The following is a 24,104-nucleotide window of genomic DNA, read 5'->3' on the forward strand; positions in this document are numbered from 1 at the left end:
GCATGTTGCCCACCAGCATTCTGTACTTGTGCCCGTGATGAAGGTATTAATGCCTGAACAGGATCCGCTTTTACTGACAGACTAAAAAAGAAAGAGGGAAGCGACATTGAACGATGAGAAGAGCTTCATTCACAAACTACAAACAACCCAATTTTCTTCCCCAGAATGTCCTTTCTTTTTGTTTTTTTTTCCCGTTAACAACAAAGTCATACCTTATATATAACTCAGAATTTTAATGATGGAACAACCGCGTTCCCTGCTCGATAAACGTAATCCCCAGTTTGTCCGCGGCATCCAGCACCAACTCATCATTCTGGCTACCCGTCGGCGCAGCAATGTATTTTGCGCCGGAGCGGTGCGCGCGGAAGACGTTGTCAACGAAGGGGAACTACACAAAGCTCATTAGCATATGTATATAAAAAAGGGAGGGATAACGTACAAATGCATCCGAAGAGACCGCAACATCAGACAGCTTGGCCAACCACGCCTCACGTTCCTCCGCGGTGAACGGAGTCGGCACCTGTCCCTCGGCAAAGACGCGCTCGTAATCCGCACGCTCGACCTCGTTGCGCGGCGGGACTTGCCCGGAGCAGAGCATGTCGATGGCGTTGCTCTTGTCGGCGCGCTTGACGCCCGGTTTCCACTGGATGTTGAGGGTGCGCTCGTGGAAGCGCATCCACCAGTTGTCGGCCTTATCGCCGGCGAGCCGGGTGCAGTGGATGCGGCTCTGCTGGCCGGCGCCGAGTCCGATGACCTGCCCGTTGACCGCGTAGCAGACGGAGTTGGACTGCGTGTACTTGACGGCGATGGTGGCGACGGTGAGGTCGCGGAGGGCGCTGGAGGGGAGGTTCTTTTGCGGGTTGGCGCGTGGGGTGCGGACGTTGGCGAAGGTGGTGTCCGGGCGGATGACGGCGTCGTTGCGTCGCTGCTGCAGCTGCACGCCATACAGCGTGCGGATTTCCATCACGGGCGGCTCGTACGCCTCGTCGATCTGCAGGACAAGGTACTTGCCGCCTTTCTTCTTGCGCAGGATCTCCAGCGCCTCCGGGTCGTAGTCCGGGGCAATCACGCCGTCCGACACCTCGCGCGAGATGATCTTCGCCGTCGTCACGTCCACCCGGTCGCTCAGCGCAATGACATCCCCGAAGCTGGACATGCGGTCCGCGCCGCGCGCCCGCGCGTATGCCTGCGCCAGCCCGGACAACTCGAGCCCTTCGATGTCGTCCACCATGTACACCTTCCTCTCCGTTTCGTTCAGTGGCACGCCAATCGCCGCGCCCGCCGGCGACACGTGCTTGAAGCTCGCCGCCGCCGGCAAGCCCAGCGCCTGCTTCAGCTCCTTCACCAGCGGCCATGCGTTCAGCGAGTCCAGCAGGTTCACATAGCCGGGCGCACCACCCAGCACCTTGAACGGCAGCGTGCCCTGCGGCATGAACGCCGCCGCGGGCTTCTGGTGCGGGTTCGTCCCGTACCGCAGCGTGAGATGCTGCGTGCCATCCGCATATTCCTTGCGGAAGTACCCCGAAATCGCCGAGTCATAATCCGCCGTATGCTCAAACGCCTTGAGCGCATACGCTTTCCGCGCCGACTCCGAAATGGCCCCTTGCTCCAACTCCCGCAAGAACGCCGCGTAGTCCGCCGGGTCCGACAGCACGGTCACCCGCGCGTGGTTCTTGGCCGCCGCCCGCAGCAGGGTCACCCCGCCAATGTCAATCTCCTCCACAGCCTCGGCCACGGTCACGCCCGGCTTGGCCACCGTGTCCTTGAACGGGTACAGGTTGCACACCACATAGTCAACCTTCTCGATCTTGTTCGCCGCGAGATCCTTCTCGTCCGACTCGATCGCCCGCGCGAGGATTCCGCCGTGCACCGCCGGGTGCAGCGTCTTCACCCGGCCGCCCAGCATCTCAGGCGCGTTCGTAATCGCGGAGATGTCTCTGTATTCCTCCTTGTAATTGAGCTTCTCTAGACCTTTCGTACTTCACCCACCGTCGGGGGCAGTATGATGTAGGGTAAAGAAAGTACTCACTCCACCGGAATACCCGCTTCACGGATCATCCGCGCCGTGCCGCCCGACGCCAGCAGTCGGACATTGTGCCTGGCCAGGCCTCGGGCCAGGTCGAGGAGGCCCGTTTTGTCGTAGACGGAGAGGATGGCTTGACACTCAGTATTAGCACCATTGAACTACAAAACAGACAGAAATCGAATCTTTCCAGGTCCGAACGCATACCTATCTTTTGACCTGCCATGATGAACCCAGCTCAATTGATCAATGATTCCAACGAAGAGGATTCCGTGATTTTTCTTCTTTTACGTTGATCCCCCGCGGGCAGCTCCCCCCGCCCAGAGAGTCAAATGGGACAAACAAGCCAAGACTGTGATTTCACGTGACTTGGTTAGTTACCGATGGGAACAAAACCGTTGATGGAGCTTGTTTCTCAAAAATTTTCTCCTCCATGAACAACGCTTACAACCAACATTCCCGATAAAAGCATTCCTACGAGTAGTCTTTTATACGCAATGAAGTACGGAAACGTCCATGGGAATGGAGATGAATTCCGGATTAATCTTGGGTGCGGTGTCTCCCTGATCATCTGCTGATCTTGTGGGAGATGTCGCAATGATTGATTCTACATACTTCACCCTGATTCAATACAGGTTTCTGATTAGAGTGTAATTCATAGGTATTAATATTAATCATTTTATGCACGATAGTCCTCCTGATTCATGCCATCGATGGGTGGCAGGATCATCAACTGCTCGCATCATCAAGCAACGCAAGCTGCCTGCCGATGTTCCCGAAACAAACACACGCGCAAAACAGCACGCTGGCCAGCCAGATGGCCACGGCGAGCGCATCCTGCGCAATGCCAAGGCCAATTAGACCTACTCCAGCCGATGTACTGTTGCTGGTCGTTGGCAGGAGATCCGGATGGAGGCCCAGAATCACGCCCATCCCGGCCAGCGAGATGGCGGTCGACAGCCAGAAGCCCGTTTGCGTGCGGTCGATCAGGTACCACAGAAACGGGTTCACAAGGGTGAGGGCGAGGGATTCTTGGGCCGTGGATTCCCAGGGGAGACGACGCTGGCAAGTATGAGCAAATAGAGTCCCAATAATTCCTTCACCTATGTAGAAAACCTACCAATGCAAACGCAATGCCCACAAATGCACCGATACTGCGCACTGCCAACGACCACGCGCGCCCTCGATCAATCTCCCTCTTCTTCCCCTCATTCCTATCTCCCAGCGACTGCTGGGATCCAAACAGCCTGTCCAGCCACGGCAGCACAAAGGCCAGCGCCACGCCGCCAATGCCCCAGAGCCCCAGATACCGGTAGGACGTGCGGTCGATAACTTCTAGCTGAACTGGCGTAAGGTAGTTGTTCTCGTGCAGATGGGCCATGATGGTGCCGTACGCCACGCCGGAGATGAACAGCAGGCTGCTCTTCCCGAGGAGTGCGAGCAACCCGCCACCGGTCAGGCGGCGGCGCCGCCCCTTGCCCTTCTTGCCCTTGCCCTTGGCAGTCTCCTCACTCCGGGTTTGTTGGGCCAGCGGCTCGGACGTGGATGTGCGGTATTTTGTGTCCCATGGATCGCCCATTTCGGCTCGCGGCGACTCAAGCGCGGTCTTTTGGAAAATTCCATGCAGCGTGGAGGAGTTTAGGGCCATCATCGACCCTGACCGCGAGAAGGATGAGTCATTCTTGACGTCGAGAAATTCGGAAGATGAGGTGAGTTCACTTGGGGACTGTGATTGTTGTTGTTGTGATGTAGCATCACTCGGTGGCGTCGGAGGTTCCGAGTCATCGAAACTGCTGTTGGACGGGAGCTCAAAGGGCCGTCGTGGCCGGGGACGAAGCACGCGGGGTTCTGACATGATCAGGGTTCGTCTGTTCTCAAGGAAGAACGACCTTGTATGTGACTGTCAATCGTAGTCTTGTCGAGGACAGTTCAGCTGGTACAAACGGTAGGTAATGTTCCACTCTCAACACAGGTACAGGTATAAGTACAACACAGCGAAACTGGGAAATAATGAGGGAGAATAGGAGAAAATGTCACATACCAAGCGCAACGAAGCGCGCTATGAGTGGTAAATACTACAGTAGTATGCAGCGCTGCAGCAATTACAATTGCAGCTGCAGAAGCCTGAGGCTTTAAAGGAAGTAGTGTTTGCCTTGTTTGCATTCGATGATGGACGCTCGAGCCAATCAGGGTCATGCGATTCGCTCTTTTTGTCCGGAGAAGGAAATACTAATTACAGTGCAGCGGCTTGCAGTTGCAGACCGGTGCAGTTCCGCACGCAGTGTGCAACTTCATACTCTGCAGTGTCAAAAGAAGAATACTGAAAGTCCTCGTGTAGAAAATGAGGTGGATGAGGTAGGTAGAAGCTTTCATGAACCCAATCGTACAAATAACAAGTACTCCGTGCATCCAAACTACGAGACAATAGTACAGTACCAATCTGTCCATACATCTCATCTACGCATCTTCCTTCTCAGACGCACTCCCATATCCATCTCCTTCCCCTTCCTCGTCTCCGCCGTCACCATCATCGTCGCCATCGCCATCGTCAGATTCTGCTCCGCCCCCAAGAGACTCATCCGACATCTCGCCATCATGCTCAGGTGCTGGCGAGTCACCGGTCCCCAGCAGATCACGGTCGAGATCGTCCAGGCCATCGTCGCGCCCGCGGCATGGTGACGACGGCTCTGTGTGCTCCTGCTTGATAGGCGGGGCAGCTTCCGCCGCGGGTTTCGCGGTTGAGGCCTTGTCGGCAGTGTGGCGCGCCGCGCTGCTCGATTTCTTGGCCGTGCCAGACGCGGGCGTCGATGCGGCCGTGGCCGGGTCCTTGCGCCTCGTCGAGCGAGAGGACGGCTTGCTCCGACTGGGCCGCGTCGACAGTATTGCCGTCCGTTGCACCTCCAGGTTATTGAGTCCCGCTTGTCGCCGTGCCTCACGGAGCTTCTTGCGATCTTCGCGCGGCCCGTTGGCCCGCTCCCAGTCCCATCGATCCAACCGTCGCGCAGCTTTGCGCACCGCCGACAAAAAGTAGTGCGCCGCTTCCCCGTAGTCTTCCTCGTACGACGGATTGGGCATCACACCGCCCTTGACATAGGCTTGTTCATCTTCCTTGTCAAACTCGTACTCAGTATCGTAGTCAGCTGGAAGCATCTCCAGGTTCTTTCGATATCGGAGAAAAGGTGTGTTCATATTCTGCCTGTTCTGTCGGAGCTGTTGATACGCCTCGGTGCGGCGCGTCGCTAAAATATACTCGACACGCTGTCGGCGGTGTTGCTCAACAGCCAGCTGGTGCTGCGTCAACGGCCGTGGGCGCCGTGTCGGAGCGGCGCTGTGCGTTGTGTGGGCCGAATCCGCATACTGATGCAGAATTGGCAGACTACCGCTACCAGATGGCGGCGGAGACGAGCCAGCCGCGTCCGAGCCCTGGTCGCCGCGCGTCTTGAAGACAATGCGCGCCGCTGACCGGTTGAGAGATGAGTCGCGCTTGACCCGCTTGAAACGGTTGCGGATCGAGGCCGGGGTGGCGAAGTCGTCCTCCTCGTCCATTACGCGACGCGCAGACGGATGCAGCGGCGTTGAGGTGGAAGACAGATGGTCGCCGCCGTCATCATCAAAGGACACATCGCCTTTCTTGGGCCGCTTGGCAACCCTCGGAATGTTCTCCTCTTCCTCCAGGATTCGCCTCCGCTCTAACCGCTTGGCCTCCCCGTACTGAAGCTCTTCGGGTGTGTCTTGGTTTTCAAGATCCGCCTGCTCCTCGGTCAGGCTCTCAAACGGGGGCACCTTGATGGGTAACCCTCCCGTGCCCTCACCATCTTGACCTGGGCCGAAAGGATTGTTCAACGCAGCCTCCCGGCTGAAGTCGCTCTCGAGATACCACCACATGAGCCACAGAAACGCTCGAGCCCTGCTCTTGCTGCTCAGCGTCGACCGCATCACTAGATCGAAGAAATCCCGGGGAGGGAAGAAGTGCATCTCCGACACTCGCGGTGCATACTGGGCCAGGAGGAAGATCAGATGAACGGGGTTGGTCCGTGGCACGGGCAGTTCTTTGAGCTTCTCGAGGGTCGGCGGCTGTTCCGTGTCCTCCGAGGCACCTTTCAGAATGGACTTGAGACGGGGTGCGTCTTGCAGCTGCTTGTAGGCGTTGGGGTCCTGGTCGGCCTGCAAGGAAGGGATTGAGTGATAGGTTCGCAGTTGCGCTCGCATTTCAGGGAAAACTGTAAAGCACGCATTCGTAAGCCTACTTCGGGTCTTTGAAAAAGGGCATAGGGGAAAAAAAAATCATACAATTCAGCGTGGTGTTCATCCGCCCAAAATTCACCAGTAGACAGACCATGGCCATGTTGATCGCCGCAGGCTTATCATTCTGCAGCTTATCCTTGAGGATCTTGCTCGTCTTGCTGCTCCGCGCCATGGCGTCGATGTAGATGTCGGCGAAATCTCGATTCTTCGCGCCGTCGGATATTCGCGTGAAGACGGGAGTTTTGTCCTCAAAGACCAGTTTGAGAAACTGGTATTGAATGTCCTTGCGCCACAGCGGAATGCCATCTTCTTTCTTCAGGTGTTTGATCTTGTTTCCCGAGTAGACCGAGCCGATGGTGCCGTTGGTTTGGCGTCGGGAACCTGCGGATGTGCTGCCGCCAGCGTGGACAGAGTGGTCATCGGCGGCTTCAGAGGCTGCAAAGGATTCGTCCGCGGGTGTGCTATCGACGTCCGCCATGGCGTTGTTCTCAGTTCAGACCGAGGCAGTGACAGGCCTGGAGATGAAGAAGAATACTCGTTGCAAGGGAGGCGAGCCGTTTAGGAGGCTTGCAGTCTACGAATTAGGTTGCTCGTTGGCTTGAACGGAGAAAAGGGATGAATGCACGAGACAATATTTGACGAAGTCAGGAGACCGAGGAGGAACGAAAATGAGGAAATGACGCGACGAAAAATCCGAAGCGATTAAGCAAATCAATAAATCATTCGTAAATTAACACAATGAGATCAATTATTCCATTAATACCAGTTTGCCGGTTTTTTCTTTGACGATGAAAATCACCAGGGTAATCGAGATGTATATTTAGATATCCGGTTATCAACCAGGTTACATTAGTCACTTCGGTGACAGAACACCTCTACGAAGGACAATCTAAGTAGAAAGCCCAATGATGGTTCGAACACTCGAGTCTCCAGGCGGCGATGGTATCAGATACATAATCGCGTGCCAAGGGTTGATAACTAGTACTCGTAGGCTAACTTGCAGCCCTGCAGGGCTGCAGCCAGCCATATGGGAGAGGGGCCGACCTCCCGCCCTAACCAGTTGACCATCGGATTGAGACTTCAGTCCTTCGGTATTTAGAATCGAGAAATATCGGCAGTAGGCGTTCTCTGTGTGTAGATCAGAATCATCAAGTCAAAGAAAGCACGATGGCTTCACATGAACCGCTGAAAATCCTCTCCTTTGGTACGAGGCCCCATTTCTCCCAAGTCGCTGAGTTTCGCTGAGTACTAATGCTTCTGGAGACGGGCCTCTCGAGTCTCCTGATTATTGAAAATATCATGGAGAAGATTCGTGACAAGAACGGTCTTAGCAATGCTCCCCGGCCATGCGAGAGTTTCGACTTGATTGGAGGCACCCTGGACATTCCCACTTCATCCTCTCCGCTGTTCTCTGCTGTGCGTCTCGAGAATGCAATGAAATCGGTTATTAGGAGCTTCTGTGTGGAAGCAGAATGCAAGAGTCGCCGGGATCAAGGCCAGTCGACTGCTGGGTTGTGCCCGCATGAAGATATGCTTTTTCGGGACAAAACTTGCACGAGGACGTATGCCAGCAACTACAGACGAAAAACTGAGTAGAATAGCTTATGCCTCATAGGGTGGTCCTAGCAATGACACGGGGTAACGTCAATGCGCCTCCGACCCTGTTCACGACTTACGATTCATCGACTGCCTTTGAGTCGTGCACCATATGGCAGATTGCACGGGCCACGTTGGCAGCGGTTGGTTTCTTCGAATCGATAAGACTTGGTCGAGACGGTATCGAGTTTGTCGATGCTGCTTTTTGGTACAATAACCCTTGCGAAGTTCTTCTCCAAGAGGCCCAAAATCAGTTTCCGGAACGCCAGCAGATGCGGATTCTGAGCATAGGCACTGGCCTCGGAGATGTTGTCACAATCGAAGACTCCCCAGCATCAGTTACCAAGGCGTTGAGAAGGATGGCCAAACATCTTCCAAACGAGTAGCCCACAGTTTGTACAGTCGATTTGATGACGATAACCAATACTTTCGGTTCAACGTTGATCAAGGGCTGGACAACGTAACCCTGCCGGACTGGGAAAAGGCCAGATCCGCACTCCCTGGCGAATCCATACCGTTGGAATATGAAATCAAGTCTACAGTTCAATATCGATTATGATCAAGAAGCTCTACGATACAATGAAACAAATCGCCCAGAAAGAAAGAATCCTTATTTCTTTTTTTTTTTTTTTTTTCCTATTCAGGAGCAGTACCATCTCCGTCCCAGCAGTCGAACCTCTCGGAGAGACGAAGAAACTTAACGTCAAAACCCAGCAAAGGAAACAAACATCGTCGAGACGTCCCGCCCGTAGATACCACAACTCATGAAATCTATCTGATGCACGAATCCGAGTCCGTTTTCCGCGTCGAAAAAAGAAAAGGAAAAAAATGCGAGTAAAACCGGTGCAGAAAACATGCGTTTCGAAATTGATGAAGCACACACACGTCAAAAACTTCCCCCATTAAAGTTAGATGCTCGAGGCCGCATGTTTTCTCGCCACAAATCGTGCAATCATGGCCCTCTTTCGTCTCCAGGATCAAAACGAGAGGATAAAAAAAGAGGGTCGCAAAGCAAGTCGGGGTATCTGACAGGAAAGCGGTCATGGTAAGGAGAAAAGGATACAAGAAAAACAACACCGCTATCTATGATATCCATGCAATGCCGGTGAAAAGATGGGTAGAAGCTCTCCATGCAAGATCCGTGGTCACCTTGCGAGAGCTCGTAGAACCCATCATGGCGCATCGCATGCGTTCTTTCTAGGCGAATATCAAAGATGGCACACAAGACATCACAAAGCAAAGAGAAAAAAAAAGACACTCGTCGACTGAGTAAGGAAACGAAAACAACAAGGAAATTCGTTGCAGTCATGACAAAGTCGTCTCCCCAAGTCGAGCGGACTCGGGAAAATGTAATCCGATCTGATCGTATCTGCCGAGGCGGACCTTGGACAATACACAAGGTCGAAAGAGACAACCAGACCCGGTGACCTCGTCGACAAAGACCGCAACAGTTTCTACCACCACGCCGACGATCCCGGAGGCCCAGACGGGTTGCCGTATCCGGCGTTGAAGTTGCCGTAGCCCGGCGGGCCACCGTAACCGCCGTAACCGCCATAGCTTGAGTTGTTGGAATACGACGGTGGGCCGCCCATGCCGCCACCAGTGCGACGCATGTCCCGAGAAGCATGGGATCCGCGACTGCGGCCGCCTCCACGGCCACGTCCGCCGTAGCCACTACCCTCCCGAGCAATGGTCTCCAGGAACGAAGGCACTTCTTGGTTGGCTTCCTTCAGAAGGTCGATCAGATCACGCACCACGCCCCGGTTGCCGCGGTTGAAGAACGCAGTGGCGATACCGGTGTTACCAGCACGACCGGTACGGCCAATGCGGTGCACATAATCATCAATATCGGTTGGAAGATCGTAGTTCACAACATGCGTGACATTAGGGATGTCGAGACCACGGGCCGCGACGGCGGTGGCGACCAGGATAGGGCACCGACCGTTGCGGAAGAACTCGAGAGCGCGCTCACGCTCACGCTGTGTGCGATCTCCGTGGATTGCGGTGGCCGGGAAATTCTGATTGATCAGGAAGTCGCAAAGAGAGTCGGCCATGCGCTTAGTTTCAACGAAAATCAGGGTTAGGCCGTTTGTGCCATGGGTGTGAAGGATATCCAAGAGCACCGAGCGCTTGTCGTGGTCTTCGACGTACTCGATGCGCTGCGTGATGTTCTCCGATGTCGAACCGACGCGGCCGACGGAGAGGAAAACATAGTCTTTGAGGAAGTCTCGAGCCAGCAACTGAATGTCGCGTGGAAAGGTGGCCGAGAACATCAGAGTCTGGCGCTTGTCAACTGGAGGCATATCCTCACCCTCGACAATGCGCCGGATCTGAGGCTCAAAACCCATGTCCAACATGCGGTCAGCCTCATCCAGCACAAGGTACTTGATGTTCGACAGCGAAATCCGACCACGCTCAATCAGATCCACCAAACGACCGGGAGTGGCCACGAGCAAATCACAGCCACGTTCGATTTGTCGAATCTGAGCGCCCATGTCGGCGCCACCGTACACTACGCAGGGACGAACCCAGGAACGATAGGCGAACTTGCGGGCCTCCTCGTAGATTTGCGACACCAGCTCTCGCGTGGGCGCCAGAATCAGCGAAGTCGGATAGGCCTTGCGTTGACGGTAGAAACCACCACTGGGCTGAGGGGGCGGCGGCGCCGGGCCATTCTGGAATGCCTGAGAAAGAATGGGGAAGAGGAATCCACCGGTCTTTCCGGAACCGGTCTGAGCGCAAGCCATCAAGTCGCGTCCGTTCATGACAATGGGGATGGAGTACTTTTGCACGGGAGTAGGTGTGGTGTACCGAGCCAACTTGATGTTCGAGAGCAAGTGATCATCCAGGGGAGGGTTGGAGAAGGAGTTGACGGGTTCGGGGACGTTGTGACCAGAAGCTTCCACGGGAATGTCATCGTAGTTGGCGAAGTTGATCCCGGTGTGCTGCTTGGAAGGATCATCGGGGGAACCGAACAGCTCTCGCTCTAGGCGGGGGTCCGAGGGGCCGGGGATGTGCTTGCCATCGCGCCATTGACCATCTCCTGAGCCGCGCGCAGTACCACCGCCGTACGACCGACCTCCAGAATAGGGACCATGTCCTGGGTTACCGTAAGCATTTGGGTCGAATACCGGCCGTGCTGAAGCGTCTGGGTGCCAGCTGAGTTTACCATTAGGGGCATCGCGGTTCCAGTTGTTGGCATCGCGGTTCCAACTGCGAGGTCGATCCCTGAAAGAGTTATCTCTGGAAAAATCGAAGTCAGTATCCCTCCCGGCCATCACCACCGTAGCCACGTACCCTTGAGCTGGAGGCCAGCGGGGCTTGAACTCGTCTGGTTTCCCGTCCGGTTTTCCGTCTTCTTTTCTCAGATTCTTTTTGCGTAGGGGAGGGGGGACGTATGGCTGGGAGGCAATATCCTTCTTGGAGTTATCGACGGTGGAGGGGGATTGGGAGTCATTGATTGACAGATTCTGAATATTCAAGCTGTCGGCCATGCTGAGACTAAAATCGGTGCGATCGGTCTAACAGATGGTCAAAGTCAGTGAATGCAGGGCAGGGAAATGTCAGCGCCCAGCTGAAAACATACGATGACACTTGCGATTTGCTTTGCTGGTGGCGATGATCCGATGAATGGCGGACTGATATTTTCTTGATTAGAAAGGCGGTCGGTCGTCACGGAAAAATCCTAGAGCGAAAAAAGACGGCCGAAATCAAAGCTTGCACAAGATCGAGGCGATCAAGAGAGCGACGCAGAAAAGAAGGACAACACGTAAGAAGATGCAGAAACAGTATGATCCTCTTTCGTCTCCGATTTCTGGGTTTTGTCTATTCTGCCTGCAACGGGCCCGTGCTTTTCTTTTTATTTTTTTTTTCCCGAGACAGTGGCGATGAGAACAAGCGAGGCACAAAATCACTCTCCTCCGGCCTAAACTCTATGTTTAGAGAAAGGAGAGACAAGACAGAAAGAAGAAATGATTTTTCTTTTTTGAAATCTCCTGGAAAAGGGAGTAGAGAGTTTGCACAGCGATAGAATGAGAAGAGGGTAAATTTTTTTTTTTTAAGCCGAGAGTTGTGGGCAAAAGCAAAGATGTATTTTTCTTTGGGACGACGCGTGAGTTGGGAAAAGGTGAGTGGCCAATCCTGCCTTGAAATTTTCCGCCACTGAAATTTAACGAGCCTTTTGAAAGGAAATCGCGTGGTAATACTACGGGTCTCCGCTGTGCCCATATGTAATATTTCGGTATTGATTGTACCAAAGCCCCATGGCCCTGTCACATTTGCATCGTCGATCACAGATTGACCATGGCATCATGCAGGATGGTTCGCCAATCAACGCCGCATCAGGGCTTAAGTTTTGGGGCTGAGTGTGGCTGGGCCAGAAGTTAGAATCTAGCATGGACGTGCTAGTACAGGATTCAGCGAGTTACGACAGGAGGAAAAAAAAGCCTGATATCGGTGAGCGAGAGCAGGTTTGAGTACGATACGATGATGCTTCTGGAGTTGGCAAGAATATGCGGTAGCTAATCGGACAGTCATCAGTAACGTTCATGATTCGAAAGATTCAAAGCAACAGGTTCGAATGCACGGCAGGTTGGAGTCGTCAAGCAGACAGCGCCCACGCCGAGATTTCACCAGCGCTGCCGGTGACGGCGCAAAACCCTCGTAGCAACAGCCGCGACAGCTCCCACGACGGCGACGACCCAGAAGAACGATATCGACGAGGATGAGCCGGCAGCCGGCTGCTGAGGAGTGAACGGTTCGTCTTGAGGCACAAGAGAACGGATTAGCACAACCACTATATATTCAGAGTAGCTTTCAACTAGAGATACACCATTGTGCAGATTCAAAGCTCCTTGTGATGAGTGCTACCTTCGGCCGGCTCTTCCACCTCCAGCTCGCCACTCTTGACAATCTTGACCTCCTCCTTGGGACGGTCCATCGGCCCGGTGGGGGTGTTCTCAATCTGCTCGACGACGTCGTAGCCCTTGAGCACTTCGCCAAAGACGACGTGGCGGCCATCGAGCCAGCTGGTGACGGTGGTGGTGATGAAGAATTGGGAGCCGTTGGTGTCCTTTCCCGCATTGGCCATGCCTGTGACCATTAGCAGCGAGCATCATAACTCAAAGATGGCCGAAGACATACTCAGAAGACCCTTCCGGCTGTGGCGAATCTTGAAGTTCTCATCGGGGAAGCGGTCGCCATAGATGGACTTCCCGCCGGTGCCTACAGCACACGTTTAGCAGGGTCTAGCAATTGATGTCGACAACAGCGTACCATCGCCCTTGGTAAAGTCGCCACCCTGGATCATGAAGTTTTTGATGACACGGTGGAAGGTCGAACCCTCATATCCAAAACCCTTTTCGCCGGTTGCAAGAGCGCTGTTGTCTATATCAGCCGTTGTCTCTAACTCTGTACTCAACTGGATGGAAAATGTACCGGAAGTTCTCAGCCGTCTATCGACAGAATGGTTAGCCTGTAGTCGGCAACGCGCAGGCAAGTTGCAGTCTCCGTACCTTTGGAACAGTCTTGCCGTACAATCCAAACACGATCCGGCCCAGAGGCTTCCCACCCCTCTCAATATCAAAGTAAACCTATATACAGAGAGTCAGTTTGTTTTCAACAGCTCAATTGCTCTGTCGCGCCTTGCCTTGTGCGTGATCTTTGGTCCGCGGGGAGCTTTGGCTTCCTCCGCGTTGGCAACAAGGGCAAAGCCCAGGGCCACAACCAGAAAGAGGGAGAAGATGAGCCTTCGGATATTCATGATGAAGCCGTTTGACTTCAATTGAGCAGTACCAGCACTGTTGACAGAACACGACGTGGACGACTGTTCTTGCGATGAGACCACACCTCGGGCCGTGATTGGTCAGTTTGATTGAACTAAACCGGAATTCCGGAACAACGTTGATCCGGATCAGTTTCTGATAACCAACCCCAAGGTCATCATCCTCTAGAGAGTGCATCAGACCACAGAATAATCAGGTTCTCTACTCCGTACGGCTCAATTGAACATAAGACAAAATGGTACGTTGATTCCATCGACTGAATGGTGTTGATCCAGCCAACTAACCCAACTTCGCAGGTCTTCATCCTCGGCGTCAACTTTCCCGAGCGGAACCTCGTCAAGGCATGTGCCCGCCAACTCCCGGTATCTCGACATAAACCATCTGACTGAATTGAATCTATAGAAGTCTCTCGAGACTTTCTTCGGCGTGGGCCCATCAGTCTCCGCGCGCTTGATGGCTCGGTTCCATATCCATCCCACTTGCAAAATCGGCGAGCTGGCCAACAAGCAGGTCCTCGATCTCACCGCGGCGCTCTCGGAAATGAAGATTGAGAACGATTTGCGCCGTGAGATTCTGGATAACATCAAGCGGTTGAAGGACACGGGCACGTATCGTGGCAAGAGACATGCTATGGGATTGCCTGTTCGGGGACAGAGGACGCGGACTCAGGTACGTTTCTCGCTTGATTGTAGGGTTGTGGATTAAGATTTGCTGATGGTTGTGGAATATAGATCAAAACTGCTATCAAACTCAACCGCATCGACAGGAAGCTCTGAAATGCTACGTCTGTATTCTTTTTGTCTGGGTCTATGGCATTGGATTGGCGTTTGTTTGTTCGGCATGGGTTCCTTTCCTGTACAATATAACAGTGTACGCCCCTAAATCCATAGAGTTCATTCCGAAGCCCTCGAATCGTAAAAAAATCCGCCTCCCTCGATTAGAGTAACAATACACGCTTCGCCGACCGTCTATCAAACCCCCCATCTTTCTTTTGTTTTGTGTTCTGGCCCTATTTCCCCGAAGGAATAACACCTTCCCCACGGTTGATCTGAATTCTCTTATCCTCACCCCCACTGACAATCCCAACCGTGCTATCCCAGCAGACGCTGAAGACTTTGATGCCTTCACCTCCGACGCGTCTCGTTCCTTCGCGCGCCTCTTCCTCGAGGCTCTTGCGCGGGATTGAGTAGATGCTCTCGCCCACCACGCCGTCCTTCTCCGTCTTCGTGGACCGCACGTCCCAAATCCGGCATGTGCCGTCGTGGCTCCCGCTGATGAGGCCGTAGCTACTGTGCGGATCGCGAGCCAGCGTCACAACTGCGTTCGTGTGCCCGCGCAGCGTCATCGCGGAGACCGTCGTGGCCGACACCCGCGGGTCAATCAGCGTGATGTGCCGCGCGGACGTCCCCGCAGCTAGCAGATGCAGATCCGGCATGTGCTCCAGCGACAGCAGCGCGTGCGAGGTGGTCCTCGTGTCGACTAGCGCCGAGGTCACCAGGTCCCACGTCCGCAATGTGTGGTCCCAGGAGGTCGAGTAGCCAACCGTCGAGTCCCGGGCATCGAAGATGGCCGCCGAGACGGGACCGTTATGCGCGGTCAGCATGGCAAGAGGACCCCGCTGCGGGGTGCCCGTGGAGGTGGAGTTCAGTTTTCGTCGTTTCGCGCTCCGGGCAGTGTTTAGGGCAAGGACATCCGCCGGCGCTTCCGGCGCTTCTGACTTCTGCGTGGTCCAGAAGCCGACACAGCTATCCGCAGATGCAGAAAGCAACCGGTTCGACGGTCCATGGACCGCGAGGGTGTTGACAGCGGACGTGTGTCCGTACAGGTCCAGCTGCGGCGTGATCGTGGCAGAGAACCCGTCTTCTTCCTCGGTATATTGCCACACGCGCACGGTGCGATCCAGACTCGCTGATGCGATCTGTGTGGGGGAGACGACCTTGGCCGCTTTAATCGCGGACGTGTGACCCCCATCGGCAGCCGACGGCGATACGGCGATCGTCTGCGATGACATATTCCACATGCGCAGCATCCCGTCATAGCTCCCGGACAGGACGCGTTCCTGGCCCGGCGTCAGAGACTCCCCGCCATGCGACGCGGCGGATAGCACGTCCACCGCGCTCACCCAGTCATCGTGCAGGAACGACGCGACATGGAGCGGCGGGATCAGCGCCCGCACGTACTCGACTTCGAGCGTCGTCTCGGCAGAGAGGCCATTGGCCGTGAGGTACTCGTCAAGTGAGGTCCGCAGAAACGTCCCATTGATCAAGAACTCCAGAGGAATCGGCTTCTCGTTTCCGAGAAGATTGTTCACCAGCGTCGACAACGCATATCGGCGAAGGCCTGAATGTCAATTCCATCGGGCTTTGATCAGCGACGAAATCCAGCATCGACATGGGCCAGAAAGTGAACTTTAAGAATGTTGGATCGAGAAAAAAAAAGAAAAAAGAAAGATACTACGTACCTGTTGGCACGAAAATGGGCCCGGTGCCCTCCGAGAGCGCAAGGTCGGGCTCGCGTGTCGTGAGCTGCAGGCGCACTTGTCTCTGCGCTGCCTGCGCGTCCGTTGTCCCAGTGGTTTCCATGGCGTCTTCTGTGCTCGGGTTGACGGGCTAAGAATCTTCAATGAGTGTATTTTTCATGGTCAGTACGGAGGGATTACAAGGTGGAAGAAAAAATTTCCGATATCCGTTGCGACCACTTGTGCAGTTTCTGGGGGACAACCGTTGGTTTCCTTTTTCGGAATCGCAAAGCATGGTATTAATGTATGACCGCTAGCCACAGAGAACCTTTAATGGATTTGAATGATAGATTGCTATGAAATTTATGGTAAAGACTCTCAAGATCTGTATACGCCTCAATGGACCATGCGCCTATCTGCCAAAGCATCATCCATGGATACTTCCAGGTAACCTGAAAACTCAGACCACCACCAGTCAAAGTTGGGTCACAACGGTCAGGTTGCTGAAAGCGTGTGCTCAAAGGTCACATTCGACAGTAACTTTCTTTGAGAAAAATTGCATGGAAACGCCAGCTGGGAGACCAAGCAGAAACAATGCTCCAATAGCCAAGCAGATAATAGTAGCCTTGAATAACTGATCTATTGCATCAATGAGAGGGATATAATCAATCTCAGAACCAAAAGATCGTCATTAACAGCATGATCATGCATCGCAGTATCCCGGGGTTTCGGGCGCTTTGACGCCAACCCAGTTGTAGATCGTCAATGTTGTCGTATAGATACAGCAAACCATGCCGACAACGGCCAGCGTGATGTCGGCAAGACGCTGCAAGCGGGTCTCTGCACATGCCTTGAGATGGAGCATCGGCTGACACGTGCGTTAGCAACAACCCTAACCTTGTTGCCGAGAGAGAACGTACAGGATAAACATAGACCAAGGGGACACAGGCAAAGCTGCCTACTAAAGAGACAAACTTATCCAAGTCATCTGCACCACCCCAGGCCACAAACGCGCAAAGCATAACCAACATGAAACGGAAGAAGTTCTTCTTCCATTTGATCCCCGGATTGTACTTGCCACTGCGGGTGAAGAGCTCGGTTTCCATGATGCGGATCGCCGGAAACAGCTGCAGAGGTGTACTGAGGAGAATGGCTAGGGAGTACAAAAACTGTACAGCGTTCACAAATTTGTCATCCTGTGGTAGATTGAGAATCACAACGGTCTTCGTCGCTGACCCATACGCGGCATAACTGAGCGCCCCCGCAGACAGGAAGACCGCCGTCACGATGACCATCACCATCGCGAGAACACTAGGAAACTTCCGCGGTTCTTTCATGGATTCCTGGATGGGGATGATCAAGCCAATTCCTTCATAAGTGAAAATGGCGGTTCCGATGAATAATGTCCAGGTTGACGGATTGAATGGAACAATATCCGACACACCCTTTTGGTCAACGATCGTCTTGATATCGTAATAGTAGAGGTAAATCAAACCCAACAGAATGAAAACGTCCGCGACCAATGCTGTGAAACCCAATTTGCTGATGTCCCGCACCAACGAGAGAGGCAGGAAGACAATGAGCTGCATCAACACCATAAACTTGATATCGATGTATGTCAAGCACTTGCTGACAGCAAGAATGAAGGCCTGTAAATTCTGTGACGTGAAGACAATGTATGCAGACACGAAACCCAGTTGACTCAAGACGATCGATCCCAGGATGACGGAGCGTGCCCATTTCCCATACAGCACTCCGCCAATGTCACCGAATGAGCCATCGATTTTCAAACGCGTGTTTACCAACAGAACGAAGCAGTAGTAGCTCAGGAGAGATACCAGGAGAAGCACGATGCTGCTGAAGACCATGCCTCCGTTCAGAAACGCGCGTGGGAGAAACAACACACCCGTACCGACAAAGGATTTCAGAAGTAGCAGCGCCGCTCCAGTTTGCGTGTTGGTGCCCTTTGGAGCTCGCTCTTTGGGTTTCCTCTTCTTCCACCCAGGGGTTTCTGGCCGCAAGAGCGCAGTGTGCTCATCTGGTTCCCTTGGATGCTCGTCATCCACGGTGTCTGCAAAATATTCGCCTGGTTTGAGGGCTTCGTCGTCCTCCTCAAGGTCTTCTCCAGCGAAATGGCCGTAAAGGGTTAGGAACTCCAAGAAGTTGTTTGTGAGAAAGCGAGGTTGCTGCGGAACTCCTTCTTCAGGATCTTCGGACCGTCCTCGACCCCGATAACTGCCCCATTTCCGGCGTAAGAAGTCTCGTCGGAAACCTCCCGGAATCAGGATGGACCCAGCATTCACCAAGTCACTCTCGGGTTCAGGCCGGCTTGCGTGGAAGCTTTTGCTGCGCATATGACGTCGGGAGCTGGTCGATTGAGCATATGCGCTCTCCGTCCAGCGATACACCCCTCGGGTGATATCTCCTCCTTGGAGTTGAAGACTGGAGAATTCATCGCCGGTGCCGATCTCACTTGGGGTTCCGGAGCTTCGACCTTCCGGGTGCACAAGATGCCTCTTGACTACTTCCGGATCCTCATAGCCATGTCCTACTTCCTGCCCATCGTGGGAACCTTGTTGATCAGGGATTAACTCCTGGGATGGGGTTTGCTGTACACTGAGTGGCCGTGACCGGTGGTGGGGTGAGGAAACAGAGGCATTGGCATTGTCAGGGTCTTGCAGGGCAGACGCTAATGCTGATTTCCCAGGACCGGACATAGAAGTGCCGGTCTCTAAACCAGGGAGATTCTGGTTCTCAGGCGTTTTTGGGAAAGCCTTGCGCCCAGAGCGAGTTGGCGAGGAGCTAGTACTATTGAACGAGGATGGGAGCGGCGAGGTTAGCCGAGCAATGCTCGCTTCTCGAGGTGCTGCATCTGGCTTGGGAGAAGTAGAAAACGAGTGACGCGGTGATATTTGCATGGGCCGCGAGGATGGGCCCTCGCCGTTATCTGCCATATTAATCCCCTTAAGGACTATCGCTGCAGGGGCGTCATTAGATGGCGGATTTCGTCGTAGGTGGCGGGAAACAGCAAAGCCAACTGAGTAGTATAAAATGGGGCTGGGAAGAAGCGCCAAATGGACCTTGGATAACAAGATCAACTCTGGTGAACGAGCAACAAGGTGGACGCGACTCTCTTCTCTCTCCAGTTGAGCTTAGCGGTCAGATTCCACTAGCACAAAACTGTATTAGTGCAAAGTATGCCAGCCTAAAGAGGTTAGATTGTCAGGTGACGGCATCGGCTCGAGGGTGATCTTCCGGGGGACTGGGAGCTACTATGTTTAGTGCAGAATTCTCTTGGCGCCGGTGTAATGATACAGTCATTTGTCTTCGCAATGTACGGAGTACTCCGTAGACACAGAGTGTACGAATTACTACGAGTACTCGTAACTACTCCGTATGTAGCGAGGACAAATAACCGTATCATTACTAGCCTCCCAGAAGATCACATTTCTCTGAGCATCGGCATTGGAGGCACTAGGCCTAACTAGTCTTCTTCAAGCTACCTTAGCGTCTTTTTACCAAACTTGGATATGTTTGGTTCGTTTGTTCTTCGGTGAAGTCATCGGCTCATCGCTTGCGACTGTGGAGGACACATCGCGAGGGGTGCACATCGACGATCTCCCGGTCGAAGATAGTTCAAGGAAATTAATTGTACCAGAGAACTCAATCTTGACTTACTCGGTACTATCCTAGCAACAGATATTGATTTGTTTGTTGCGATGGTCGAATCTGGAGCTTGGGATTCCTGAACCATGACTGCAGGAGGACCGGTTTCTCCAGCATCCGCGAGCGAAGCTCGAAAGCGCCCAGCTTTCTCAACCCGATCAGTAGCAGACAATGACTGCAGACTTGCGCCGGCCGAATGGTCCCCAGACAGCGCAGGGCGTAATCAGTTCTCGTCCGCTGCTGATAGTCCATATCAGTCGCTGAATGTTGTTGCATCGGGACCTTCAGGTGGACGTTCTCGGACAAACGAGCTTCTCCAGGGCGTTTTTCGGTTATTTTCCAGTCCAAATCGCGGCGACAATGGATCATTATTCAGCCAGAGATTGCCGGAGGAGCAGGTTGCGGCCGAAGAAGCAGTGCGGGTTGCTCCGGACCAGAAACAGGACCGCAGCAAGTCCAAGGTCCGCACTGGGCCGAGTGGAACGAAAAAGCTGGGAACGTTTTCGGGCGTATTCGTGCCGACTACATTGAACATTCTAAGCATCCTCATGTTCATTAGATTTGGCTTTATCTTGGGACAAAGTGGAGTACTCGGAATGATGGGTAGGACAACCGCCGTCTTATATAGATGTATCAGATCACTGACGGCCATAATAGGCATGCTGATTGCAGCGTATGCAATCAGCCTTCTCACTACTATGTCCATTTCAGCCATTGCAACCAATGGTACAGTTCGCGGTGGGGGCGCCTATTATCTGATCTCGAGGTCTCTGGGACCAGAGTTCGGGGGCTCGATCGGTGTGGTGTTTTACATGGGTCTTGTTTTCAGCACTGGCATGAATGCCGTGGGTTTGGTGAACTGTCTAGTGGAGAACTTTGGGACGGCGTCCGGCACTCTGTCGAAGTTTTTGGACGAGGGTTTTTGGTGGAGGTATCTCTGGGCCACCCTTGTTCTGGTGCTATGCACGATTATTTGCCTTGCTGGGAGTGCGGTCTTTGCACGAGCAAGCAAAGGCTTGCTAGCCGTCCTTCTGATTGCTACCTTTAGCATTCCAGTCTCGGCGCTTTTCAAGAAACCGTTCAGTAATCCCGCCCAGGGTGTCGAGTTCACCGGGTTCCGACTGGAGACTTTTGTCGAGAACCTCAAACCTCGCCTGACCAAGGGTGCTGCAGGCAGCCAAGGCGAATCAAAGGAGACTTTCCAGAGTTTGTTTGGTGTTTTGTTCCCTGCTACCTCGGGGATATTTGCGTAAGTTTTCTGAGGGTTTTTTTTTTTTTTGGCCCTGTCGGTGTTGTTCGTTTGACATTAACCCCGTCGCAGAGGTGCAAGCATGTCAGGAAACCTAAAGAATCCCAGTAAATCGATACCAAAAGGTACATTGTCTGGAATGCTTCTGACGTTTGTGACGTACACCATTGTGATTCTCTCCATGGCTGCCTCAATAACTCGGCAGTCGTTCTACAACAACACCAATGTGATCCAAGAGGTACTGTTGTGCTAGCATAGTTGGCTTGAGGCCCTGATTGCTGACGACTCTCAGACGAACCTGTCAGCTCCCCTCGTTTTTCTCGGGGAATTTGCAACCAGCTTCTTCTCTTCCCTTATGGGAGTGATTGGCTCGGCGAAATTGCTGCAGGCCCTTGCCCGTGATAACCTCGTCCCTGGCCTGAGCATTTTCAGCCAGGGCAGCAAAGCAAGTGATGAGCCCACCTATGCCATCCTCTTCACTTTTGTCGTCGCTCAATTGACGATGCTGTTTGATATCAATCAAATCGCCTCCTTCATTACCATGGCCTATCTCATGACTTTTCTCGCCACCAATCTGGCCTGCTTCTTGCTGAAGATCGGTTCAGCGCCCAACTTTCGACCGTCTTTCCACTACTTTAGTTGGCAAACCGCAGCGATCGGCGCACTCGTCAGCCTGGCGTTGATGTTTTTTGTGGATGGTGTATATGCAACGGGCTGTATCGTGGTGCTGATTGCACTCTTTTTGATGATTCACTACACATCTCCTCCAAAGTCCTGGGGCGACGTCAGTCAGAGCCTGATCTACCATCAAGTACGAAAATACCTGCTCCGACTGAAGCAGGAGCACGTCAAGTTTTGGAGGCCGCAGATTCTACTGTTCGTGAATGACTGCGATGCACAATACAAAATGATATCCTTCTGCAACTCCCTGAAGAAGGGGGCGCTTTTTGTCCTGGGCCAGGTCATCGTGACAGACGACTTTTCGAGCGCGGTGCCGGAGGCTCGTCGGCAGCAGGCAGCATGGGCCAAGTTCATCGAGTACACCAAAGTCAAAGCGTTCACCAATATCTCCGTGGCTCCCACGGTTGAGTGGGGTATTCGGAATGTCGCACTGAACTCGGGACTGGGAGGAATGAGACCGAACATCGTTGTGATTGATCAATATCGGGAGGGTCAAAGTTTAGCAAAGGTCTTTCGTGGACCGCTTCGAAAACGCCAGTCGAAATCTCCCAGCGCACGGCTGCGACGTGAGTCGTGCAGCACGGGGGGACTGGACGATCAAGATTTCACCGGGGCGATGAGCACGCAAAACTACGTGACAGTGCTCGAGGATTTGCTGTTCAAGCTGCGGATCAATGTTGCCGTCGCGCAGGGATTCGAGAATCTGGAGCTTCCGAACCAGAACTGCAGCAGCAGGAAACGCAGATATATCGACCTATGGCCGATTCAGATGTCAGCCGAGCTGGCCGCGGACAAACAGCATGTGCTGACGACAAACTTTGACACGTATACGCTCATTCTGCAACTGGGGTGCATTCTGCATACGGTCCCGTCATGGCGCAAGACCCACAAGCTTCGGGTAGCGGTGTTTGTTGAGTACGAAAGCGACGTCGAGGAGGAGCGGAGGCGAGTCTGTACGCTGTTGGAGAAGCTCCGCATCGAAGCGGAGGTTATCGTTCATGCCCTGGCTAGCAGTGGACTACAGACGTATCAAATCATTGTCAACGGAGACATGTTCGAAGCAAGCGCTGAGGCCTTGGAGAGGGTCAATACGGTCCTCAAGGATGATGGCTGGTGGGAAGAACTCCAGCAATCCCGCCGCACCTCTCAGCACACCGGACATTCGCCCAGTCTCGACGAACTACCTAGCTGGCCGACTCAGCAGGGCACTCGGCGTCCCGCGGGGCTACCCTACGGGGAACTCAAGAGACTGGTTGATTCGTCACGGCGGCAGCGACGCAAGTCCATCTCAACCTTTACCGGCCTGAACGTCAACCTGGGCATTCGAAGCAGCCGTCTCTGGGAATACCAGGCAGACATGAGCGAAGACGACTCGAGCAGCAGCACAGAATCCAGCGAAGACGACTCGTACAGCGACCACGACAGCATTGATGACGACGATGACCACCGCGAGGACGGCAAATCAGCGACGGCACCCTTCCAATCCGGCACTGTCTCCCCGGCTGTCGAGCCGCCGACTTCACGGAACGGTGGTCGTCGAAGGACGAAGAGTGAAAACATACTCTCTTATCATCGCCCAGCGGAAGAAGAAGAAGAAGGAGGAGGAGGAGAAGCAGACCCGGACGGAACCGCATCACCTACCCTTCCCGTCGAGCATGAACAGCCACCACCACAACCACAACCACCAACCCGCCCATCGCTGGTCACCCGCATCTCCTCCCGAAACCGATTCACCTCCTCCCCGATCCCCGAAGCCAAAGTCAACCCCACCGAGGACAGCGGCGGGCCCTCCATCATGTTCTCCGACTCACCAATCGAGACCCGTCCTGCAACCCAACTCCCACTCCGGGAATCCATCTACCATCACCACCAAGCCTCACCCCGGGTAGCAACAGCAGCAACAGCAACAGCAACAGCAACAGCAACAGCAACAGCAACAGCAACAGCAACAACAACAACAACAAAAACAACCACCACCGCATCCGGATTCCCATCACAGGCCTCCATCCCTTTAAGCTTCAACGACCTCCCCTGCCGCGCGCAGCACTTGATCCTCAACGAACTCATGGCGCGGCACGCCACGGACCATGGCACGGCGGTCATGTTCACGACACTGCCGTCCCCCGCCGAGGGCACGTCGCTCGATGCGGACGCCAGCGATGCGTATATCAGTGACATGCAGGTGTTGACGCGGGGGTTGCCGCCGTGTTTGTTGGTGCACAGTAATAGTATGACGGTTACGATGAATCTATGAGTTCGGTTTGATGTTTGATGTTTGATGATGATAATGATGATGATGATGATACCATTATCATGTCCATGACATCCTTGCATGCAAATATTCATCGATTATATAGGTAGATACCTACCTAGGTATCTAGGTATATAATGAATCGGGGAAAT

At 53.7% G+C, this 24,104-nt stretch overlaps 9 protein-coding genes across 9 annotated transcripts; 3 read left to right on the plus strand and 6 right to left on the minus strand.

The window, feature by feature from the left end:
- Positions 1-232: 232 nt before the first annotated feature.
- Positions 233-2,249, minus strand: VTN31DRAFT_6767 (uncharacterized protein; the record flags this gene model as incomplete). The annotated part of the gene is made up of 4 exons (XM_069407413.1): positions 233-388; positions 440-1,937; positions 2,030-2,156; positions 2,231-2,249. The coding sequence occupies 4 exons, from the start codon at positions 2,247-2,249 to the stop codon at positions 233-235; spliced, it is 1,800 nt and encodes a 599-aa protein (XP_069258070.1).
- A 503-nt stretch (positions 2,250-2,752) lies between these two features.
- Positions 2,753-3,878, minus strand: VTN31DRAFT_6768 (uncharacterized protein; the record flags this gene model as incomplete). Its single annotated transcript, XM_069407414.1, has 2 exons — positions 2,753-3,085; positions 3,144-3,878. 2 exons carry the CDS (start codon positions 3,876-3,878, stop codon positions 2,753-2,755), a joined length of 1,068 nt encoding a protein of 355 aa, XP_069258071.1.
- A 602-nt stretch (positions 3,879-4,480) lies between these two features.
- Positions 4,481-6,746, minus strand: VTN31DRAFT_6769 (uncharacterized protein; the record flags this gene model as incomplete). Its single annotated transcript, XM_069407415.1, has 2 exons — positions 4,481-6,243; positions 6,314-6,746. The coding sequence occupies 2 exons, from the start codon at positions 6,744-6,746 to the stop codon at positions 4,481-4,483; spliced, it is 2,196 nt and encodes a 731-aa protein (XP_069258072.1).
- An 821-nt stretch (positions 6,747-7,567) lies between these two features.
- VTN31DRAFT_6770 (uncharacterized protein) lies at positions 7,568-8,250 on the plus strand (the record flags this gene model as incomplete). Its single annotated transcript, XM_069407417.1, has 2 exons — positions 7,568-7,830; positions 7,884-8,250. The coding sequence occupies 2 exons, from the start codon at positions 7,568-7,570 to the stop codon at positions 8,248-8,250; spliced, it is 630 nt and encodes a 209-aa protein (XP_069258073.1).
- Positions 8,251-9,318: 1,068 nt separating this feature from the next.
- Positions 9,319-13,625, minus strand: VTN31DRAFT_6771 (uncharacterized protein; the record flags this gene model as incomplete). Its single annotated transcript, XM_069407418.1, has 9 exons — positions 9,319-11,107; positions 11,162-11,385; positions 11,451-11,512; positions 12,734-12,955; positions 13,007-13,087; positions 13,139-13,242; positions 13,301-13,317; positions 13,378-13,455; positions 13,512-13,625. The coding sequence occupies 9 exons, from the start codon at positions 13,623-13,625 to the stop codon at positions 9,319-9,321; spliced, it is 2,691 nt and encodes an 896-aa protein (XP_069258074.1).
- A 257-nt stretch (positions 13,626-13,882) lies between these two features.
- VTN31DRAFT_6772 (mitochondrial 37S ribosomal protein uS13m) lies at positions 13,883-14,423 on the plus strand (the record flags this gene model as incomplete). The annotated part of the gene is made up of 4 exons (XM_069407419.1): positions 13,883-13,885; positions 13,944-13,988; positions 14,050-14,316; positions 14,379-14,423. The coding sequence occupies 4 exons, from the start codon at positions 13,883-13,885 to the stop codon at positions 14,421-14,423; spliced, it is 360 nt and encodes a 119-aa protein (XP_069258075.1).
- Positions 14,424-14,656: 233 nt separating this feature from the next.
- Positions 14,657-16,229, minus strand: VTN31DRAFT_6773 (uncharacterized protein; the record flags this gene model as incomplete). Its single annotated transcript, XM_069407420.1, has 2 exons — positions 14,657-15,987; positions 16,109-16,229. 2 exons carry the CDS (start codon positions 16,227-16,229, stop codon positions 14,657-14,659), a joined length of 1,452 nt encoding a protein of 483 aa, XP_069258076.1.
- Positions 16,230-16,808: 579 nt separating this feature from the next.
- Positions 16,809-19,059, minus strand: VTN31DRAFT_6774 (uncharacterized protein; the record flags this gene model as incomplete). Its single annotated transcript, XM_069407421.1, has 2 exons — positions 16,809-16,973; positions 17,026-19,059. The coding sequence occupies 2 exons, from the start codon at positions 19,057-19,059 to the stop codon at positions 16,809-16,811; spliced, it is 2,199 nt and encodes a 732-aa protein (XP_069258077.1).
- A 798-nt stretch (positions 19,060-19,857) lies between these two features.
- VTN31DRAFT_6775 (uncharacterized protein) lies at positions 19,858-23,955 on the plus strand (the record flags this gene model as incomplete). Its single annotated transcript, XM_069407422.1, has 4 exons — positions 19,858-20,374; positions 20,429-21,020; positions 21,093-21,258; positions 21,313-23,955. 4 exons carry the CDS (start codon positions 19,858-19,860, stop codon positions 23,953-23,955), a joined length of 3,918 nt encoding a protein of 1,305 aa, XP_069258078.1.
- Positions 23,956-24,104: the final 149 nt, after the last annotated feature.

The sequence above is a fragment of the Thermomyces dupontii genome, assembly GCF_041956625.1.
Source record: "Thermomyces dupontii strain NRRL 2155 unplaced genomic scaffold VTN31scaffold_8, whole genome shotgun sequence".
In the NCBI taxonomy this organism is placed as follows: Eukaryota; Fungi; Ascomycota; class Eurotiomycetes; order Eurotiales; family Trichocomaceae; genus Thermomyces; species Thermomyces dupontii.